Source organism: Mchenga conophoros, linkage group LG4 (genome assembly GCF_057382185.1).
Source record: "Mchenga conophoros isolate Kocher_MC1m ecotype Shallow Benthic linkage group LG4, M_conophoros_male_GT1.1, whole genome shotgun sequence".
NCBI lineage: Eukaryota > Metazoa > Chordata > Actinopteri > Cichliformes > Cichlidae > Mchenga > Mchenga conophoros.
The window spans coordinates 37,276,716-37,295,173 of record NC_140529.1 but is presented as its reverse complement, the minus strand read 5'-3'; the positions used below and the strand labels follow the sequence as shown (position 1 = coordinate 37,295,173).

The window sequence follows — 18,458 nt, the reverse complement described above, 5'->3', positions numbered from 1 at the left end:
ACAACATCAGTTTGTTAAACCTCTATAAAGACGTCTGTGCATCTTCACCGTCTTGAGTGGATGACAGCTGTTCATGAAGATGTTTCACCTCATGTGGGGAGTCACTAAGGTCACATGTGGGACAGCATCTGGATTATAGTTGGCAGATATCAATGATCAAGATCATCAGTGTGCGTTTTAGTGTTGATCAGTGTTTGAAGTCTTCACTATGGCAACGAGATCAGCTTATTTCACTTCTATAGGTCGCTGTATTTTAGAAATGCTGCTGCCTGCATTTGTGTTGTAGTTCCTCACTGCAGACACGAGAGGGCAGTAAAAGTAGTTACCAACTGTTGTGTGAGCAGTTAACGTTCATACTTGGAAGATTTGAAAACCCAGCATGCAGATTGCTTTGATTTTTTTGTCTTTGCAAAAAGTTGTACAATATTATATTGGAACAATCATGCGGGGAATGCTCCAGCCATAATATAATTTATAGAAAATATAAATCAACATTTGTCTATAAATGAAAGGTACCAGATCAGACACAACAGCCTTTATCAAAAAAACCAAACAACAGCTTTAAAGTCAGAGCTCTCAATCCAGCAACATGAGAGGGAAGAGCCACGTGCAATCAACCTGTGCAATCTCTTTGTGATCAAAAGTCACCCAGAGGTTTGGGATGTTGCAGCTCTGAGCGATCAGCTGGTCGCAGCAAGTACTTGCAATCAGTCTCAGACAGCAAATGAAATCAGTGCAATCCTGAAACGACGACACTTAGTCACTGTGGTCCTATTTTGAACCTAGTGTGACCGAGCTGTGAGTGACGTGTACTTTGGTGAAAGAAATGGAGCATGATGCCAATATTATTACAAAATTGTCCTTTTTAATAGAAAACCATTGTGACTCGAACTAGTTTTACATTATTGTTAAAGAAAAGTCTCGTTTGGCCGACACGGCTCCTCCCGTATTGTGCAAAACGCTGCTGGGTCTCGTGAACAAAGACAAGGTTTCAGATCTGCAGATTTCAGCAGGCTGGATCAGTCACCAGCAGGCATAAAGCTTTTTAAAACAACACAAAAAAGATCGATAAGCTCTAAATACATCCAAATGATCATGTCTGACGTTATGCTCCCATGGCCTCACAGCTGCCCACATCTGGAGGCTCGTACTGCATTTAGGCTAAAATGGCACGGGTAAAACATCAGCACCTGGACTGCCTGACTCTGTTACTAGTGGGTGGGGTGATGAAATATTTTCATTTACAAATCTGTGGCAGCGCCCTCGAGTGTTTTGGGGACCCTCTTGCAGGAGAATGGAAGAACTCCAGGAGTTACTACTCCTGTTGTTTCGCGAAAAACCTACACAGAGGGTCCACAATAGATGCATCCAACATTCATATACAGTCTATACAGGAGCACGGTTTTAATTTTCAAAATAAAATTGCCCGTGGAGACTGAAATGCTCCCGGTGCGATTCGTCTGTCATGTCTAATCTTTACCCGGCGTGTTCTCGAGGTTAAATGTCAAAGTAATGACGGCAGCAGGGATCCAGGAGTCACATGACGCAGGACACATAAGAGCAAAGAAATCTGCAGGAAATGAATCCCAATTTGGTCCTTTAACTAAAAAACACCTACTAAAATGTCACTGATGGTGTTTGAGTTTCAAAAACATACATATCACAAAGCTATCGGTTTTTTTTTACAGTCATATTTACATTTATATATAACAGGTGTAGTGGGCGTGTTCAGTAACTACATGTGCCGCCATGGTGTCCCCTCATCATTTTAATGTTGCTCCAGGACCAGTCACACTGTTGTGATGTCACAATTTTGCAGATTCGTGGGGGTAAAGAAAGCTAAAAGATGGACGAAGTTACTGTGCCTTCACCTGCTGGATTCTGGACTTCACAGTTTGGCCTCCAACAATGTTGATTTTTGGAGCCAGAAGTGAAAAGACTGGATGAAAACTGGTGTACCAAGCTATCAGCTAATGCTAGCTAGTTTGGTTAGCAAGAATACAGTGCACCCTAGGAGCTAACATCTACAGCTGCCTGTCTCAACATGGACCTGTCCAATTCTAATAAACAAAAATCCAAAAGGAAAAGCATCCAGTTTTAGAGTTTCTTAGTACCAATTAACAGACATGCATGTCTGTGTGCTGTATCAACTTTATGGATATGAAATGTGCTAACCAAGCTGCGTAGCATTAGCCTAAATGTGAAAGCGAGATGACATCATCTACATGAAGTAGATGGTTTGACCCACGTGTCAGAGTGGCCACTTAAACTGTGCAGTTTTTCTGAAGGAAGAAACCATCCAGAAATGTATTTATTTTTTTATATCTGGCTGAAAACATGTTTATTTAAACAAATTAAAGTTGGACATTTTAACATAGATTGATCCACTGCAGGAGCCTCTGGTGGTCGCTACAGGAACTGCACATTTTCATACTTATTTCAGTCTCCGAGTGTGTCGCTTGGTCTAAAAGTGATAAATCAGTACTAACTTTTCACATCATGGTGGACTCAAACCCCAAACGTCCTGTGTGAAAGGCCTGGATTTGATCCATCCACCATCACCTCCTCCAGCCAACTTTAGACTTCCAGGTGTTTTTTCCCCCCCCCTAATCAAAACATGTTTTTTTTTGGTTGGAGCAACATTATTTATATTGCATTAACGCCACACCATAAAGCGACATCACAACCCTGTGGAACCATTCGTTTTATAAGTGGCTTTTCTTGTTTCCTTTCCCTTTTTTTTTTTCTTTTTTTAAACAATTTCATTGATCAAATAAAAGAAAACAAACAAACAAACAAACAAACACAAAACAGACCAGCCAAACTTGTATCAGTCCAAAACTTAAACTATTCAGTTTATAATAATTTCAAAATAAAGCAGCAATTTCTTATTTTAAAGAAACTGGAACCAGCACCTGCATAAACAGTTTAACCCTATAGTTATCAATTTTTTTTAGATTACAACAGTAGGAACGTGGCCTTTCCAAGCCTCTCTGAGCTCTGAGGAGCTTTTTTGTCCAGTTTTGCTGCACAGCGAGTGTTTTTTGTTGTCCTGGGCTCAGAGCACGGTAAAAACAGCACTGTAGGAAAAAGAGAGTCGCTTTAAAAAAACGAAACAGACAACTAAACATGCTTCTCGTTGTTGGAGAGCTGGCAGTGGAGATCTGTTGTAAGAAAGGAGATGCACTGAGGAGTAAAAACATTTAGCACCAGTAGTTTAAAGAAAAACATAACTGTAGGGGAGGTGTGCCCACGAGTACAGCAGAGTCACAGGTTCAATAAACCCTCAGATCCGACACAGACGAAGCTGGAACCTTTAACGATCCAGCGAAAACCCTTTACTTCCAGATAAAACTTGTTGTTAGGAGTCAGTTTTCATTGTCTCGGCTCGAGCTGAACTAAAGCAGCAAAAGAGAGAAAAACGCCTGCAAAGGAAAAGTCTTCACAGAGCATTGCAGCAAAAACGAACCATTTGTTTAATATTATCTTGTTTTCATGATCACTGGATGCCAAAAATTAACCCAACCTGAGGATTAACTTCCTGATTAACCCGATCAAAGAAAGCTCGGAGACTTTTGTCTCGTTGTGTTTGAGCTAACAAGCAGCTGAATCACACGGAAAACATCCTTGATCTTACGAGATCCCTCGAGCTCGCTGCACGGATAGTGAAAGGTAATGCTCCACAGTATGAGCAAAAATATATTTTCTTCATATTCTGACTCGCAGAATTATTATGAACATGATTTTCACATGAGCGGGGCTCAACAACAATACATATGGGGGAGAGAAAAAAGACTAACACAAGTGCAGAGAGTCTCTTAGCTTTGAGCATCGGTCTCATTAACAGTTAATACGAACTTTGTGGCGTCTCCAGGTAAAATCACCTGATAGCAACGGCTCTAACAGGCGTCTCGAGTTGTGATCAGCCACCTCCCGACCATCAGCGGTTCAACCCTGACCTTTCTTGATAATAACTGGTCAAACTTCCTTTTGCAGCAACACTCTTGACACCCAATCAGACGCCGTAACCGTGACACTACTGAGCATGTGCACACACTCCCTGCTAAAAGAAAACCTTTGGCGGAGCTGAGGGTGCCCGGAAGGTCACTGATTGATGCTTCACTCTGAGGAAGACTGACATGAGGTTTGAACGATGGAGTGAACACAAAATGACTCAGAGCACCAACGAAGAGTCTCGAGAGGCAAAGTAGCACCAAAGAGAGCACCAAATACGGATCACTCCGCTGCTGAAAACAGTCCCGAGCAGACGGCCCATCTCCTCCTGTTTGAATTCGCAGCTGCTGCATGAAATGTTGACGCCTCTTTTGAAGGCAACTCGTCATCTGCAGAAGGCGTACGACCGTCTTCTGCACCTCCAGCCCTAAGACCGAACCTGCTTTGTGCTCACTCCACAGCTGTGTCAGGCTGGAAATAAAACTGGAGCAGCTCAGAGTTAAACACTCAAACATTTACAGAAACAGGACAAACAACATGGAAAAAACATGAAAATAATTAAAAAATAATTCAAAGATCTCAGCGTTGATGAACTGTGAAACCATAAAGCGTCTCTTCGATTTGAATGTGTAACTTCCAGGATGTGAAGTTCATTTTGATCCTGGTGTAACCTGCCTTTGAGAATCCCTGCAGTAACCCGTGTGTGTCTAACACCTGTTTGCTGATTCAGGCCTCAGTCTTCCCGCTCTGTCCGGGAATCTTTGTGGCGCTCCAGCCGAGCAGTCACTTTAAAACCGAGCCGAAGCCGGACAATTTCTGCTTGGCGTGCGGCTTCTCGCCGCCGTCCTCCACCAGTTGGTTTCCAGTCTCCAGGGAGCTGTTGGCGGTCTCGGTACTGCAGGTTTTAAACTCCGTCAGATCGGGATCAGGGTCAGGATCCGGCTCCGGCTGGGACTCCGCGGCCGTCTCCCAGTCCTCCTCCTCCTCCTCTTCGTCGTCCTCCTCTTTGTCTCTGTGGGTGGCCTGGCTCTGGACGAGGCAGAGCCGGGCCATGGCCTGGTTGATGGTCAGCGTGCTGATCAGGTTGAAGTCATGCATGCTGATCAGATGGAGCAGGAAATTGCGGCACAGGTTGCGTTTGACGATGAAGGCGGCGTGGTGTTCAGCAAACAGCAGACACGCTTCGTTCATCTGGTTATCTGCGATGAAGCTGGGAGGAAGACGCCAGTGGATAAGGTGAGGTTTAAAAAACAAAAACCCTGAAATAAACCAAAAAACTTCTGCAGTTTGATAAAAGCTTTGCCGAGTACATACCCACGCTTCATGACGTGCAGATTCCACAGCTTCATGATCTCCTTCTCCCCCTCGTTCACGTCCATGAAGTCCTCGATTTGCTGCAATCAGAGCACACTAGTTAGCGTTTAGCATGGACTGTATATAAAAGATGGAGGTCGATTTTGAAGCCTCAAATTTATGATTTAGGCGAGTGTCGCATCCTCTGGTATTTTTAAAAAAAAAGACTTTAAATGAGACCACAAACTCTTCAGCAAAGCATTTACTGAAGTCAGAACTCAAGTTAAAAATAGGGTCGTTTTCCTCATAGAGTTCTATACAAATCAGATTTAAGAGGAGCCGCTCCCTGCAGATTTAAGACACCTCTGCACTGGCTTCATTCTTCAAACCACGGGGTTACATCCATCTTTTACATACAGTCTATAGTGTTTATGCAGGTTGGAGTCCAACATCACAGAGAAAACTTGAAAAAGAAAACCTCCCCAAAACAACCAAAGAAACGCAAGAACACAACAACCATTTGTAAACGGTGTGTGTGTGTTGAAATCTTTTTTATCGTTCATTATAAAACCTGCTTTAAGTCACAGGTTGTTAAGTCATGGGGAGCTTTAATGTTGACATCAATAGGCCAGCGGCAGAAACGTCCACGCTGACTTCTGTTACCCTCACACCAATCTGGAAAAGTTAGCATAGTTAACACAGTCACGAGAAGCAGAAGCCGTTCACAGGAGGAGAGAAGCCCGAGCGTCTGCTGAATCGTCTGAATCCTTCAGAGGTTTTTAACGATCAGAGAAAACAGTCGAGATCAAAGTGACATCTTCAACAAAAACTGGCTGTTTCGTCTGAACAACAACCCGAAATGTTTTACTCTCCAAATGTTCTCCTTTTAGAAGCAGGAGAAAGCAAATGTTTCAATATCGCTGTTTGATTATTGGAAGCGTATTTGTTTCTCTGAATTTGGTGAAGATGGAAACAGGGTTATCCTGGATTTTTCCCTTTCATGACTATTAAATTTCCTATCCCAGACTGAGAGAGCCGGGACACACCAATCAAACTTTTTACAGTTCAAACTGTGTTGATATCGAATACCGATCCAATGAAGCTTTCTACTGTTTTTATACCCGGCTTCTTCCTCCTCAGGAACATTCCTGTGTTCGCTCGTCTGGCTCAAGCTCACCTTTACAGTCTTCTCTTTGAGCCAGTCGGGGTCCCTCTCGTCCTCGCTGTCCACTTCCATCTCCTGGGGCCTCAGCGGCAGGCAGCTGTCGCTGTGGAAGTACAGGCGATTGTGTCCACTGATGTACGTCCTCTGCGCCTCCCGATCGCCATCCTCAGACTCCAGAAACTCAGACAGGCTCGGCTTTGTCCTCTTGGGTCTGAGAGGACAGGAAGAGGATGATCAGGAGTTCCTGTCGCCCTCGGCAGCATGTAAATAAATATAAAGGTAGAGGAGAAGTTGGAGGGGTACCTGCAGACCAGAAAGTGGGTGACGGCGGTTCTCTTCACGGGGCCGTTCCTGCTGAAGGCGAAGCCCGGCTGGCTGTGGATGTCCTGAGGATTTCCTGCATACGACCCATCGTAAGACTCGTTGATAGAGACCTCAATCTTTGCTCCTTTGGGATGGGGCTGCCAAAGATCAGAGATGCATATTTAAAGGACACGCTCGACAATATGTTAAAAGATCTCAGTGCTGAATTTAAATAAGAAATACTGATGATACCCCCAAGTTTTACATTGTACGATGTTTTTAAAGTACTGGTATCTTTGATTTTATTTGTTCTTAGCTTTGATTCTAAGCCTTGTGGAGCACGCTCATCAGGTTGTAATAGAACTTAAAAATGAAACGCTCCTCGATGCTCGTGTTGACTCCAACAGCGTGTCGACTGTTTGAATCCAAAGGATTTATGCTCCTGGGGATATCTGTGCTTCTCTTCCTTTCCTAGAGCCAACATTAGCTCTGACTGACGCAGATGTGGCTGCTGCACTAGATATCAAGTAATCTACCCAAGTTAGCAGGTAAGCTGATGTTGGGCAACATCTGCACGAAGACATTTTTACCTAAGAAACATGTCTGACAGAACAGGAATTTGGTTGGTAGGAAAGCTTTGGTCAAACTGGCAGTGCAAAACATGAGAGCAACAGCTGGTGTACATCTCTCACCACGTAGTTGAAGATGAAGCGGGAGTGGGACAGTTTGAGGTGTTTGACGAGACTGTACAGCTTCCTGCAGTTCAGTGTGCACCACGGACAGTGGAGGTCATCCCTGGCCTCGGTCTGCTGCCGTGTGTTGTTGTTGTATTGAAACTAGGAAAGAAAGAAACAGAGTGTGATCTCAGCTGCTGAGAAGCGACAGACTCGCTGATCTTTGACGAGGAATTCACATCCCGTTGCCACTTCTCCGGAGGTCTGAATCGACATGCAGCGGCCTTCATAAATCCCACCGTGTCTCACACTTTGATCTCGGCACTCCTTTGTTTCGCTGTCACACCTCATCGGTGGTTTTTGGGTCATTTTATCTCACCTAAACTCACCACAGGGATTCCCGACGCCCAAGAAAAGGGATTACCAATTCTAATGCTAATGCAACAACACAAAAATACCACATCTTTTACCCCATCTGTGCTCAGGTGTAGACTGACATTAACTGGTAGGATATACATGTGCCCCAGACAGAAAATATACTTCCCGTTGACGCGCATTAGAAAGTCGTGCTGGCCAAAATAAAAATTGCGTTTTGTGTCAACGAACATGGACAATTTGCCTTTTCGTGATAACTTCATGTTTTCCTCCGAGGCCAGGCTGAAAATTTGTTTTGTAAATTGAAGTGAGCTCCGTTCATACAGTTCACTCACGCTTGAATCTGTGAGTGTCCAACTTTTCTAACCATCTGTAACACACAGTCTCTCTTTCACTGGATTCTTCACGGGGGGAGAGCCGAAGCAGTGGAGAAACTACAGACAGCAGATGTCCATCAGGTGTCCATCATCCATCAGCACAGACAGCAGCTGTGCAAAGCCTTTGAATGAGGCTGTGGGTTGCCTCGAGTAACGCTCATGAAATCATTCCTACTGTTCTCTATAAAACTCTGTCACAGGTGAACACACCTGTCAGGTGTAAGATTTCACACACACTTCTGTATTATTCCTTCTTGTACAGTGTACATATTATCTATTAATGGGATTTGCACTCTCAGTCTTACTTTTTACTCTTCCTAAAATCAGTTTTATTATTTATTTTCTTTGTTTTCTTATCACATGTGTACGTTTTTGCACTGTCACAGTATAAAGCCCTCACCACTTGCTCCTGCTGTAACAACAGGCATAAGGATCCTTTGTGGGATCAACAAAGTATCCATCCATCATAGAAAAATTACAGATGTGTGTAAAAAAAGATCCACAATGACATTTAAGGGTCACAGAAATGACTGAAGTCTGTGGGAGAAACGGCAGCGTTAGCAGGTACGGACTGACCTGGTAGAAGATTCGTAGTTTCTGTCGAGGCTCAGATAAGACTTGTTCTCTTCTGGTTTGAACATCTGTATTTACCGACTCTTTCACAGCTGCAGAAGAAAAACAGCAACACTTTCACTGCTGATGTTATAGGTCAGTTTACTGAGGGCCACACTGGGAAAAGGGCCAAACATATGCAGGTTACTAGCACGTCATAATTTTATCTAAATATTAGATCATCCTGGATATAATCAACATGAAACACGAGTTTGACGCGTGTGCTGAAACACAGCACACATTATCTGTGCTACACTCACTTGGTGCGTGCGTGGCTCTCAGGGTGCTGGGTCGGGTGTCCTGGTTGGTTTCGGAGTTGCGGGTGGCGAGCGGTTTGGCCACGGGTGCGGTGGAATGATCGGCGGAGTCGCTGGTCCAGCGCAGTGTGAACTGCAGAGTCGGACCCTGAGAGAAACTCTCAAACGGAGGCAAACGCTGCAAAAACAGCAAACACGGGGTTTCACTACACAGATCAGCTGTGTGAACTGAGGGTTACTTGGTTCACGCACACAAACACACACCTTTCCATCTAGGATGGTCTCCCAGGTCGCCCTCTTCTTACCGACGGGACACTCCTCCATCTCTTGCATGGACACCTCGTACTCGCCGTCCAATAACTGCAGACGCCTGCACGCAAGTACACGACAACGTCTTCTCACTTCTGCTGCACAAACGATGCAATGACACCTTTTCTTTCCTGTGCCAAAAGGTGCTACTGTGTGTGCGCGTCAGTGTATGTGTGTGTCTTTCACCTGTTTTTATCAAAGACTGTCATCTGAGCTACAAATGTGGTTTCTCCCTCCTCCCTGAGAGCAGAGCTCCTCCTTTTCCTGTTCACAGCTTCTTCTGAAAAGTCTGAAAAAGACACACGGTGACATGAACCTCTGCTCCGCCAAACCGTCCCTCGTTTTCTGCACGGATGTGGAGCTACGAGGGTGACTGTGTTTAATTTTTAAGTTCAAACAGCTGAAGAAATATAGATATAGATAGAGCAGCCATAATAATCTTCTGCAAGTTAAACTGGGTCAACTAAAAACTTTGAGTGAATCAAGTCTGAAGGACCCGCTATAAACGAACTCGAAACATCACTGAACTACATCAAGACTCGCCGTACAACAGTCTCACCTCCCAACATCTGATAATTTCCACTGCAGACCAATAAGAAATCTGAAGTCGTTAAGCAAAGGGAGGACTCTTTGGCATCTAAGAAGTTGGTTTAAACTCGTAATTCTACTCGCTGCTATTCTGATTGGATCCAACCAAAGTTGTCTCAATGTGTGTTACCAAAACATATGACACATTTCCTGTCCCCTGATGATTTAAGCCCTACTGACACTAGTAACTGGTTAACAACTTCCTGTGACAGTTTCCCACCAGTACTGGCAAAACTGTCATGGACTCACGTGAGGGGTGCTTTAACTTCATTGGTGTTTGAAACCAAAGTCAAATCCTGCTTCCTTTCACTATCCCAGTTTACGGCCTAAATCAGGATTTTCTCCAATAGTTTAGTTCATGTTTTCTTTTTCATTGCAGGGGATGATCGGATGACAAACAAAGCAAGTTGGCTTTTTGCTACAATCCCATTTTCTTGTCCTTGGTTTGTCTTGCTCTGTCAAGCTTTTGCAAAGCTGCAGAGATGAGACCCACCCAATAACCCACTCTGCCCACCTCTGCTGTGGTGAATCTCGCCATTAGCAAGCCCGTTGATCTGTGTTCGTGGATGCCCGGGTCGTGACACTCTGAAGAGCAGCGAATAAGATTTGACCATGTGAGAGTTGCTGGGTTCAAACTCGCTGCTGGGAACCAGCAGGGAGGGGTAGGAGCTCAGCTTGGCCTGGACCCCGGCGCTCGTGTCTGGGTTCAGAGGGACTTGCTTCTTTCCCGTGGGGACCTGTTTCACCGGACAGCTCACGTCCTACACAGGAAGCAAGAAAAGGAAACTTCGTGTGTTTCATTTAGACGTGCAAGCTGTAGAAAACCAGCAGAGGAAATTCATGACACACACCTTCCTCTTCTTGTGGCAGACTTTGACCAGGAGCACCTCCAGAGACACCGAGTTCTGCTCGTTCTCGCTGTCCTGAGAGAGTTTTCCTGTAAACAAACAACACAAAAGATTTCCTGTTAGTCACAGTGGGATCAGTGGAAACGATAAAACAAAGTGCCGATATGGAAAAACGTACCAGCTTTATGGAAGAAGCCAGTAAAGGTGAGCTGAAGATTGGAGGCCAAGCTGTAGAAGAGGGGAAAACGTTCTGAGATATTTTTAAAACCAAACATTGTGAAGTTTGCAGCTATAAAAGGAGGCGTTCTGGTGCCAGAGAAAGCAGCATCAAATAAATAAAAATGTGAAACTTGAGAATCTCTTTTTGCTACAGCACTGTTTTCCTGCTAAAAATGGGCTTTTAGGTGTGGATGTACCTCAGCGGGATCGCTCCACATGTAGCTGGTGAACTTTTTATTGATATTTTGTCACCTGATAAACAAAAACGAGCTAAATGTTTTCTAGAAGCTTGGAATGGAAAGCAGAGAGTCCTGCAGGACTGAGCGCTTACCTGTGAGTCTCCTGTTCCCCTCTCATCTTCTCCACTTTGAACAGAAGATTGTCAACCTTGTAATTTTTCCTGCACATGGAGACAAACGGCAGCAGTTAGCAATCGTACAACCAGCCCACTGAAAGTCCAAACATGCAGAAACTCAGTGGCAAACGTCTTGTTTCTGGAGGAAGATCAGGTTCTTGTCCTCGGGACAAGGACGTAATCTGGATTACGGCACACTACACCCGGGGTTATACAGCTGCAGGCAGATTGAATGACTCGTTTTTCTTATAAGGGCTAACGACACCTCTCAATATTAGCTTCTGTCATTTAAAATCTTCCTCCTCACACTCAGAGTCCTGAACGATCACATCTCAAAGTAGGGGTGGGCGATATATCGAATTCACTGTGTATTTCTGCGTACGATGGTTAAAATGGCTTTATTGTAACCATCAAGTATAAATTGCCAAACAATATTAAGCTGTCTGTATGTAATTCACTGTGACTTTCTGTCCAGCACACTGCGCTGAGCAGGCGCTTATATACTACCAGATTCAGACGAGAGGGAATGAAACTCGCTGTCATTTGGATTCCACGAGGATGACGCCGAACAAAATCCGGTAATTTGCAAAACATGCTGCAAAAAGTAGAAGTACCACAAAATATCCCACCAGCTGAAAAGTCATCCAATGCAAAGGTAAGGCCGTTTTAACCGCTGCCTGTCAACGTCAATGTTAAATAAATGAGCTGTGATACCGGTGACTGTTCTAGGTCAGTCGTTTTTATAGTCACTGTCTAGACTTTTGTTTTTGTAATTTGAGGTGATCATATTTTTTAATTTTACAATTTTTACATGTTATAAGCACAAAAAAGCACCTTTTTAAATTCAGTCGTTTTATTTTCTCTCATCAAATCTTGCTTGATGTACTTTTGTTGCTTTGATCTTCTGTTTGTTAAAGGTCTGGTGTTGACCACAGAACGAGGTTCACTGTGACAGTGTCGTCATTAGAGAAAACCTCTGTGGGCAACTGATGGTTAAAGATAATGGTTAAAATAAGGCGTTTCTATTCATGTAGTAAAATATATGTTTGAAAGTAACTTTTGTTTTTTGAGTTTAGTTAAACAGGGTTAGGGTTGGTTACACATAAATCGTGTATCGCGATATAGCCAAAAAGCATTGTGATTTTATGTTTTCCTCATATCGCCCAGCCCTGTCTCAAAGACCACACAGTACCAGCACTTACCTCTGTGCAGGCTTATACGCGTTTCCTGGAGTTTCTAAAAGTAGGACGCGAGGCAGAGTCTCGTTCTTGTCAAAATGGAGTTCTTTCTCACCACCTTCTCCAAGTCTTGCTCACAGGAGATCATCTGATTGTTGAGGTTTCTGCCGTTAATTTTCTGTTCATACGAACCAGCGTTTTGTGACATAAACAAAAAGGAGTTGTTCTAAAACGGTGCTGCAGCCCACACTGACGGGTCACGGACAGCCAGAGGAAAAAATAAGAGGTGAAACTTAGTTGAATAATTGCATTTCCTTTGGTAAATAACAACTGTCAAACGGAAATATGCTTCATTTAAAACTGAACTGTTTTGTTGATAATATCTTATAATATTTATATATTTAAAAAAAAAAACTGTTGGAAGTGGGAAGCAAGCTTTTTATCAGACAGAGGATTCACTGAAGACTGCACCAGGCTCAGTGTAAGATAAAGGAGGATTATTTTGAACTGTGAATCATGCAAAGCTGTTTTAACAGTCCAAGAATGAAAACAAATTAGCAGAGTAGGTGCCCTTTAAAAAGGAGGAAGAAGAGGAAGAAGAAGAAGAAGAAGAAGAAAGAAGGAAGAAGAAGAAGAAGAAGAAGAAGAAGAAGGGTAAAGGCCGTCAGTGATCTTTAAAAGCTGAAATAAACTTTTCGTCTTTGAGCTTTTAGACTCGAGTGAAGTGAGGGAAAAGGCACTTTAAACGACGTGGCTGACAAAACTCTTAAATGGTGTGAACGCACAATAAGAGGTATTAGGTATTGAATTAATATCAGCAGAAGGATGACGACGTTTCTGACGTTTTGGTTTGTGTGTCTGCTTGAAAGTATTTTATTCAACTGCCAGTTTAAGTCAGCATCGCTGGCAAGTCCTGATGTGTTCTTAAATAAAATTAAATAGAGAAGCACGTCCCCCCAGCTCATAATGGCTGCACACCGTTTGAGTTTTGTAGTGCATGTACTCTGGAGAGCTAACATAAATAAAGTCCTGTCCAGCTTTAACCTGAGCTGTACTCTAATGAGCCAAAGTAACTGAGAACAGCTGTGAGGTAACCTTCACATCTGTAGGCTGTCTTCAGGCCCAAGCAGTCTCATTTTAATGACCGCTGCAGAGGGAACTACAAAAACCATTAACATCTATACGCCGCCAAGCATCCAGCACCACACTGCTGCTACAGGACTGTAACATTCAAGCTATTATTTTAATGGAAATGCTCCTGCTTACAGGAAATTTCAACTTCATTTACGAGCTCAGTCATTTATATGGCTTGCTATGGATTTTTAAATTTACTTTAGAACTTTTCAGTGACTGATGCACTAAATGTTTTCTGAAACTTTATAGGCTTTCAACTTGTTGGTAATTCTTCCATTATTTGGCATCTTAACTGTATACAGGACATAAACATTGAAACTTTGGGCTTTCCTTTCCTGATTGATGTTGATCCATTTGTTCCTTATCAGAGCTCCAAGTTTATCAGACTGTGGCCTCCTGCTTGTCCAATCACTTTTAAAGTCTGCCCATAGATTTTCGATTGGATTAAGATCTGTTGAAATGTTAATTTGATGTGTAGCTTCTTACCAAACTCCTCCTGGATCGCTGGAAGAAGCTGGTGATTGTTTGAGTTTTTAGCAATAATCAGTTACAAACCTGTGATCAACTTGGAGCTCTGGAGGAAGGAACGGATCACCAATAATAAGACTTGCCCCAGAAGCTGATCTTGAGCATGCTACCAACGATTTTAGAAGTCATGAAGAAGAAGGGTCTAAACTATAAATACTGACTTTTTGTAGAGATGTGATTAGTTCGGTAGTAAGTCTTCGAATCTTATTTTTCTCTATAATCATGGAAATATGTAACAATAATATAACTATAACCTAAACAGGAACGTGTATAATTTTGTACATCCTTATTACGATAATGATTTAAATCATCATTAATGACCAGAGAAAATGACAGAAGGGCTCCATTAATGCTCATCTTAAAAATTCCAGTAGATACTATACCCCATGTTTTAGTAGCTACAACAGCCTGGTTGGTATCTTTAGGGTTAAACACACAAAATGAGCCAAATTACCTGAGACCCTGTACATTTAAGGCAGGCTGTGTACCCCCTTCTTTTCCAAGAAGCCATACAAGAGAAACCGTGTCCTGCTCAAACATTTTATTGCAGTCTCTCTCTCTGCAGCAAACTCAGCTGGGCGCAGACCCAAAGATCACCTCTGTGTAGAAGGAGTTACATGAACTTCAGTTTCTGATAATCCAACCATTTAACAACCCTGCTGGTTTCCTGCTTCCTTATCTTCTGGTTATTAATGCTTTAAATAAAACAGTCAATAACTGTGGTGTGGCCCTGAGTCTCTTCATCTCAAATCACAAGTTGCGTTTCATGTGACTGAAGCATGCACCACTGCAGCGCAAAGTGAAACTGAGCTGAGCAGCAGACACCTGGTTCAAAACCTCCAATTCAAATCAAGAACACACACACACACACACACACACACACACACACACACACACACACACACACACACACACACACACACACACACACACTAACAGCCAACAAGTCCACAGCAACAAGAGAAAACTACTGTCATGCAAAGAGAGAAGAAGCAAAAATCCAAAAACCAGCAGAAAACAATCTGTTTAACCTCATAGTAGAGCTTAAAACACAAATAACAAGTGACAGCATCTTTTTAACAATTAAATTGGGTTAAAAACCTCAAACACATTAAACAAAAAACCCCAAAACATTCAACAATAACAGCTTAATCATAACTTAACTTGATATAACTTTTAAAGTTAGATTATAGTAAATGGACTGGTTCTCACATATGACTTTTCTACTCTACCTGAGCACTCAGTGCTTTATACAACATTACCTGTCACGTGTTAATAGGTGTCTCAGTTAAATGCTGAATAACTTCATCTCTATGCTCCTTTCTTTAACACTAAATCCATGATTAATCTGCCCTCTAACAAAAAGCTAAATAAAGTACCACAAACTAAACCAGAGAGACGTTTGGAGGCAGCTCAGCTGCAGCTATCACTTGCACCATTTTAAACACTTATTGAGGTCTGCAAAATAAAATGCATGTCCTGCAACATAACAGAAGTTGTGACATGCCCTTTGTAATCCAATACAATCCTTCGGTGTGTCGTCTGAACCACAGACAGCCTCATGTGTATCAGCGTGATCTTTTTTTTCCTTCCCCTGCAGAGTCTGTATGCAAAGCAGCTCAACTGAAAAAACCTTCTATCTCAGCTTTAACTGATCGAGACAGCCTCCACGTGTCAGTTAGCTCTCACTCATGATAACAACTGACCTTCTTTCTAAGAGTCAAACTTTTTCAATAAACTTTAAAACCCGAGAAAGTGACAAGTACAATTTTTGCTGAAAAAACACGAGATCTACATATGAATCACATTGAGGTGCATTAAAGGAAAAGAAAAATTATAGCTAAAATTGTAAAAAAAAAACAAAAAAAAAAAAACAAAACAAAAAAGCTTGTTAACAGTCTGAGTTTTTACCTTTTGATGTTATTCCTTGAGTTTCTGTGGGACATGTAAGTGAGTGTCCTGTGCAAAAAGATGGGCTGAAATGCAGAAAAACAATGTTTTTTTAAATACACATCAGTAATTTATGAAACGTAGAGACTATCTGAACTGTTAAGTTTAACGAAGTTAAAAACTTACAGCTATCAAGTTTCTTGTGCGGAGAAACCTGTAGATTTGGGTTGGTTCTGCAAATAAACAGTCCAAATGTCAGAACATTAATTCATGTATTATTCACGAGAACTGCACCAACATACCCAGTGATATTTTTTTTTCGACTACCTCAGTTTATCTACCCTGCCACATCAGTTCAGAGTTGACTGAATATCCAAATATGGTGTAACTAGAAGCTAAAAACCTTTAAAACATTCTTACTTGCTATGACATAAAAGGGGAAGTATGACCATTTTCAAAACACATGCTATGGATCCATTTTAAATATCAGTATCAGTGCATCGTCACGTAGTTTCGTTTCAAGTAAAGTACCACACATTTGCCACTTGAACCTTCAAGAATAGGAATTTTTCTCCATTTCACAGCTACTCTGACTGTTCAAAGTTTAAAAAAAAGAAAAAGACATCTGGAAGCACAGTTTTTGACAATTACTGAATTATGAAAACTTAGAACTATGAATTATAAATAAATTAACAACAATCCTGCAGAAAGAGAAAGTTAAAAAGCAACAGCAGAGACTATATTAATTACTAGGTTTGTCTGGGTCTCTCTGACACAAGTTTCAGGATGTAACATTGAGTGTGATGACCCTCCAGGACATGAAGTTAAGAGTAAATGGACACATTTACTCTTAGAATTACTGTGTACAGTACCGGTTTGTAGATAATAATAAAAGTACGGCATTAAGTCAGCTCTCTTCCTCCTGCTACCGCTGCATGCACATGGCCGCGGGAAAGCTTCCTATAAGCTTAAATTAACACTTTATACATGCAACCCGATGACAGCAGTAACTTACTCTCGAAGGCCTGCAGGAACAACTCGTGGTCGGCTTGAATAAGTTGCATGTTGGGCTTCTTGGCTGCAGCCATCGAGGCGGAGGACGGCTGGTGGTGGTACAACCCATTGGGTTTACCTCCAGAGCCCAAGCCCACCGGATGGCTCTGCTTGTGAGGAGCCATTACAACAGTGAAAAAAAATAAGAGAAAGATCAAAGAAACTCTCCCACCACCAAATGCGAGGTGGTGTAAAATGATAAAGAAATGCGGCTCCTCTTCCTTTGTGAAAACAAAAGAGCAGCAGTGGCAGAAAATCAGCCGCTCAGGAGAAACACCGCCTACTCCCCATTTTACACAACGATTTGTAAAGTTTCTCCTCTTTTATATCCGTCATTGGCGAAACTCCGACTTAACGCTCTCGACGAGGAACAGGTTAAGCAGTTGGTGAGGGCGGTTAACAGACTTGAAATGCGCGAAACAAGAGAACAGCCTCTGGCAGGCGGATTGCTAGCTAACTGGCTAACTTCCTTAGCCAGCTAGCAACCACCTTGCGCTAACCGGTTAGCATTGTCCAGCGCTCTGACTTTACCGACGACGACCACGCGCGTTTCTGTCACGCGACATCTCATAAATCACATAAACGATAGTCTTTCTGAGGCTTTGGTGCCACAACAACATCAAATTCACAGTAGCTCTCGCCGAGCGCCTGTTTCCAAGTTGGGATATAGACCCCGGAACACAGCAACAAAGCACTCATACATCCGGTTGGAATTTCCTAAATAAAGTTTTACTTTATTTATGACATTGGCAAATGCATATTTTACCCGTTTATACGCGGTAATTGTGCATAAATTGCAATCAGAAAAAAATTAAATAGAAAATCTTACAATACAAAGTAGATTTAAAAAAAAAAAAAACCCTCACGCAATTGTTCAGCTTTTATTAGGAAGGCAAACTTCCTTTATGTGGCCTCAATTCAGCGACTTCACAGATATACGTTGCGTCTTCGTGTCCACCTTCTAAATACCTCTGTCCAATCATCGCGCTCGTCAGCGAGACTCTGAAGAAGGCACGTTTTGCCGCCCGTTGCGTTGGGTAGCGAGCCAGAAGGTCTGAATATGCATACATTATTCACGCAAGTCACTAACTGTGAAAATAAATAAATAAATAAATAAATAATAACAATAATATTATTTATCTAATTTGGGGCATCTATAGCCAATAAATCATCACATTTGACTACAGACAAAACAGATTAAAATACTATTCATGTTTTTACATATAAATGGTATCATTGTTATTTTTAAGAGATTTACGTTTTTGTTTTAAAAATTCTAAATTACATAAATGTAGAAAATTAAAAAATATTCTTTGTATAATTATCGCTTCGCTTTGAATCAGCAC

The 18,458-nt window shown here is 42.2% G+C and overlaps 1 protein-coding gene across 2 annotated transcripts; it reads right to left on the bottom strand.

Annotated features, from left to right (window-relative positions):
• Positions 1-845: 845 nt before the first annotated feature.
• LOC146576725 (polycomb protein suz12-B-like) lies at positions 846-18,094 on the bottom strand. 2 transcript variants are annotated; one of them, XM_085272184.1, is made up of 16 exons: positions 17,075-18,094; positions 16,246-16,292; positions 16,081-16,145; positions 11,306-11,374; positions 10,934-10,983; positions 10,759-10,844; positions 10,422-10,668; positions 9,506-9,608; positions 9,275-9,380; positions 9,014-9,188; positions 8,718-8,806; positions 7,408-7,551; positions 6,716-6,873; positions 6,425-6,623; positions 5,269-5,348; positions 846-5,164 (listed from the first exon to the last, which is right to left on the bottom strand). In XM_085272184.1, the coding sequence occupies exons 1-16, from the start codon at positions 17,235-17,237 to the stop codon at positions 4,738-4,740; spliced, it is 2,208 nt and encodes a 735-aa protein (XP_085128310.1). In that variant the 5' UTR covers positions 17,238-18,094; the 3' UTR covers positions 846-4,737. The 2 variants fall into 2 exon arrangements, with proteins under 2 accessions (XP_085128310.1, XP_085128312.1); XM_085272186.1 differs by lacking the exon at positions 17,075-18,094 and having other exon boundaries at positions 11,306-14,768.
• Between the last annotated feature and the right edge of the window lie 364 nt (positions 18,095-18,458).

What these genes read in the sequence shown, in the direction of transcription:
- LOC146576725 (XM_085272184.1), bottom strand. Translation starts at nt 17,237, where the DNA reads ATGGCTCCTCACAAGCAGAGCCATCCGGTGGGCTTGGGCTCTGGAGGT. An exon ending in GCACAAGAAACTTGATAGCT is followed by an intron (nt 16,146 to 16,245) that starts GTAAGTTTTTAA and finishes TCTGCATTTCAG; the next exon opens with CCCATCTTTTTGCACAGGAC. An exon ending in TGGCTTCTTCCATAAAGCTG is followed by an intron (nt 10,845 to 10,933) that starts GTACGTTTTTCC and finishes GTTTGTTTACAG; the next exon opens with GAAAACTCTCTCAGGACAGC.